The 4,166-nt window shown below is 37.9% G+C and overlaps 1 protein-coding gene across 1 annotated transcript in view; it reads right to left on the bottom strand.

Annotated features, from left to right (window-relative positions):
* Nucleotides 1-22: 22 nt before the first annotated feature.
* The window catches only part of AHI1 (Abelson helper integration site 1), a 248,465-nt gene continuing 244,321 nt past the window's right edge, over nucleotides 23-4,166 (bottom strand). Inside the window, exon 25 of the mRNA XM_011991473.1 lies at nucleotides 23-383. Within this exon, the coding sequence (XP_011846863.1) occupies nucleotides 381-383 (3 nt within the window). The 3' untranslated portion in view covers nucleotides 23-380. The remainder of the gene's footprint in view (nucleotides 384-4,166) is intronic.

Raw genomic sequence — 4,166 nt, 5'->3', positions numbered from 1 at the left:
AATGATTACTTAACAGACATCCTAATAATGCAAACACCTTTTATTCACATTTGCTGAGTAGCAATTACAGTGTTTTCTTCATGAGTTTTCCAACACTGGTAATGTAACTATGATGCAATTACTACCAATATAAGTACCGATACTTGGACCAACAACAATCGCAATGGTTTATAACAATTGAGCTCAAAGGTCACATTGATTTTTCCGCCCACAACTTGATTCTGATTTTTCTAGAGTCATTCATAAGAACAAGAAGTAGTGGATCCTTTCTTCCTCCTTAGTATGTGAAAATTCTGAACTCTGAAGAGAAATTCCATTTGGTTTAATCTGTCATTTTCACCTCTGTGCATTTGGGCATCTCTTCACTTTTCTTCAATTCTTTACTGGAAAGAAAAATATACAACATGTACTAAATAAATTTGAATAATGTCTTCTGACTACAACCAAATCTTAGTGTGCTCAGGCAATAGCACAGGTGATAAAAGACACTGTGTAAAACACAAACACATACAAACACAACCAAAAAAGACCAAAATACTAATTTCCTATCTTCTAGTTTGCCTCTCAAACATATTGTTAGCATCTCTTTGAATTATTAGCAATTGTTTAAGGCCTGCTCCTGCATTGACAGGTTAATGTAAGCAAGAAATAAATACAATTCCCAAATATAGACACTAAAAACTCCAAACCATGCGTAACTTCCAGAAATGAAGAGCAGGCAATCAGAGTATATGAAATTCTTCATTCAATGGGAAAAAAAAGTCCCCATGAATGATATTCAGGGTTAGTGATTCGAAAGGACCATAGATAATTTTATTAAATAGCATTCTTTCATTTAGTCTAAGCTATGCCTACTTTTATATAATTAGGTTATTACATTTTTCAAATCAATTAAAAAATGGGTTGTCTCATTTCTGATTGATCAAGATAGTAACAATTAAGCATCTAGATGTGGCTCTGATGTAGAACAAATTATACAATTCATAAAAATGAAGAACCAATATGCAGATGAAATAAGAAGTTGCTTCCTTAGAGAGCAGGTAGTATTTGCACTACAACTAGTGTGAGATAAACTAGTGGGGCTAAACCTAACATTTTTTAATGCAATCATTCCTACAGCATCGATGAGTTCTGGACTTACACAAAAAGGTTACTGTCCTTCCTCTAAAGAGAAAGGCTTAACACGGGGTTGTCCTTAGAAAACACATGGCAGTTTCAGAATGATGGCAAATCTGGTTAAGGTAGCAGTCAACTCCATCGACTACTCCTGAGAAAAGTGACAGCTGGCACATTGTGGCAAGAAAGGGCAGCAGCTAACCATTCCCGAAGGGCGTTCCCTGGGGACACAGGAGGGGTTGGGGACACCTGTGCTTTAAGGAACAGGCCCAATCTTAAATCAATGGTCGGCCTATCTTTTCATATAAAAAACATTTACACATGAGGGGCAAAAAATTCTATGTTACTTGGTGTTTCTTGATTTTAAATTTGTTAAATGGAGCTACTCCAGGTAAGCTTGTATCATATATAGAAGCCCAAAAATATGTTCCAGGGAAGTTCATGAATGCACATGAAGTTGAGTATAAAAATGGTACAGATGCCAAGGTATAGTATCACTAGGGGCAAAAAAAGTCTCCCTGTACATGAACAGAAAAAGTACATAGAACTTTCACCAAATTAGGATCTGAGAAAAATGGAAAAGAAAGCAGTTTCAATGAAGGCTGGGCTAAAGTCACACGCAAAAGGCAGTGAGGAGGGTAAAGGATCTCAGAGGAAGAATAAGAAAAAACAAAGTGAGAGGAAGAGTTCGTGGTAGCTTGAGGACAACAAAGAATAAGAAAAACAGAAAAGGGAAGGGGGAGAAGGAGAGAACAGCAGCTGGAAATTAGTGAGATGGATCCTGCACGTGCAGAAGATGCAGGACAAGGGAAATCCATCAGGTGGTGACTGCACTGTGAGAAGTAAACAGAGAAGCCAGAAGGACCTTCAGGAGAGGAACCCAAAGAGAAATTCAACTTGAAAAATCTAAAGTAGGCAGCAAAGATAACATCTTTGAGGGAAATGATTCAGACTTAGAAGAGGAAGAAACACACTGGATAGAGAATGACAAAGATGGCGCATAAAAGGGAGAAAAGAGACAGAATAAAGATGGTCAAGTGCACCCTTCGGACATTGGCCCACCCCTCCTGACAATGGGAGGAAAATCATGAGTGGCACACTGGCTTGATGAACGCTAACAGCAAAGGGACCTGAAAGCTAGGAGGCAACAGGGATGTGCTGAAAGAGGGAGAAGACATCTAACCAAAAGACACGAATAAATGCAAAGCCATTCCCTCTCTATCTTCTCATAAAGTATCTCTATAATCTAACAGAGGAAGAAAGTAACGAAGCAAAGGCCTTTCTAAAGGCTCTTGTGATGAAAAGAGAAAGAAACATTCTTCTTAGCAAGCTTACGAAAACAAGTATGAAACTAGGTTAGTGTTTGTGTGTATGTTATGTCTGGGGAATAAGATTCATAAAAATTCTGGGCCGTGGCTGGGCATAGTGGCTCATGCCTGTCATCCCAGCATTTTGGGAGGCTGAGGCGGGTGGATCACTTGAGGTCAGGAGTTCAAGACCAGCCTGGCCAACATGGTGAAACCCCATCTCTACTAAAATACAAAAATTAGCCAGGTGTGATGGTGGGTGCCTGTAATCCCAGCTACTCAGGAGGCTGAGGCAGGAGAATCACTTGAATCCAGGAGGCGGAGGTTACAGTGAGCTGAGATCGCACCACTGCAGTCCAGCCTGGGCAACACAGCAAGGTTCCCTCTCGAAAAAACAAAAATAAAAACAAAACACAACAAAAAAACCTGGACCTTACCCCACAAGACATTCAATCCAATAGATCTTTCCTGAAGGTTTACTTCTGTGGCAAGACATCAGGCTAAGTGCAGGGGAGGAAAAAAATGTGAGTATGTATTAAATAATAGCCCCTGACTGGAAGCACTGCCCATCTAATCAGAGTTCATATACAAAGCAATGTGTAAAACAGCCCTGAACTTGGGATTAAGAAGATTAATTCCTAGCTCAGGCACTTTGTAGTTGTAACTTTGAAACCTTGGTTTCTTTAAATGTAGAAACAACAGGCTGTATTAGAAAATTTTTAACAATTACGTTCATTTTGAAAGAAATGATCGAGTAGTAAATATACACTAAGTAGATAAATTAGAAAATGCACAAAGTTAAAACAGAAGAAAAAAATCACCATAATCTTACTACTCATATAATTATTGATGTCTTTTGATGTATATTATATAAACTATTTTATAATCTTTTACTTAAAAATCATACAGATATTTTCATGTCCATAAAAATACTTCCATAATATGATGAATAATAACCATATGATATTCTGTTATATAAATATTTCATATTTTAATCAACCCTTTATTTTAAAAATACTGCTCGAAGGAGTAGCCTTTTAACTAAATCTTTCCATGTATACTTGAATACTTTCCTACAAGAGATGCCTTGAAGTTGAACTGTTAGGTCAAAGACATGCACATTTTGAAAACAAAACAAAAAAAACAAACCCCAATATATTACCTAATTATACTCCACAAAGAATGGATCGATCTTATAGTATTACCAGCAGTGTAAGCAGGAACCCACGTCCCATTTTCTCATCAATACTAGGTACGTATCATAAGTTTGAAACTTGTCATTTTGAAAGGGTAAAATACCGTCTTGTTTTATTGTTTTAATTTTCATTAATTTGATCAATGGATGGTAAACATTTTTCATATGTCTGTGGCCATTTATGTCTATCCCTTTAAGAATTCTTTAAGAATGTCCTGTATACCTTTGTCCCGTCTTTCTACTGCTGTATTTTTTTTTTCTTTGTTGAAAAAGCTCCTCTTAGAGCATTTTGTTTGTTAAGGGTATTACTCCTGGCCAGGTGCAGTGGCTCATACCTGTAATCCCAGCACTTTGGGAGGCCTGACGCTTGAAGTCAGGAAATCAAGACCAGCCTGGGCAACAAGGCAAAACCCTGTCTCTACTAAAAACACAAAAATTAGCTGGGTGTGGTGATGTGTGCCTGTAGTCCCAGCTACTCAGGAGGCTGAGGCAGGAGAATCACTTGAACCCGGGAGGTGGAGATTGCAGTAAGCTGAGATTGCACCACT

This window comes from Mandrillus leucophaeus, unplaced genomic scaffold, assembly GCF_000951045.1.
Source record: "Mandrillus leucophaeus isolate KB7577 unplaced genomic scaffold, Mleu.le_1.0 Scaffold396, whole genome shotgun sequence".
Classification (NCBI taxonomy): domain Eukaryota; kingdom Metazoa; phylum Chordata; class Mammalia; order Primates; family Cercopithecidae; genus Mandrillus; species Mandrillus leucophaeus.
Note: the sequence above shows the minus strand (reverse complement) of the source record. Positions and strands in the feature narration are given on the sequence as shown.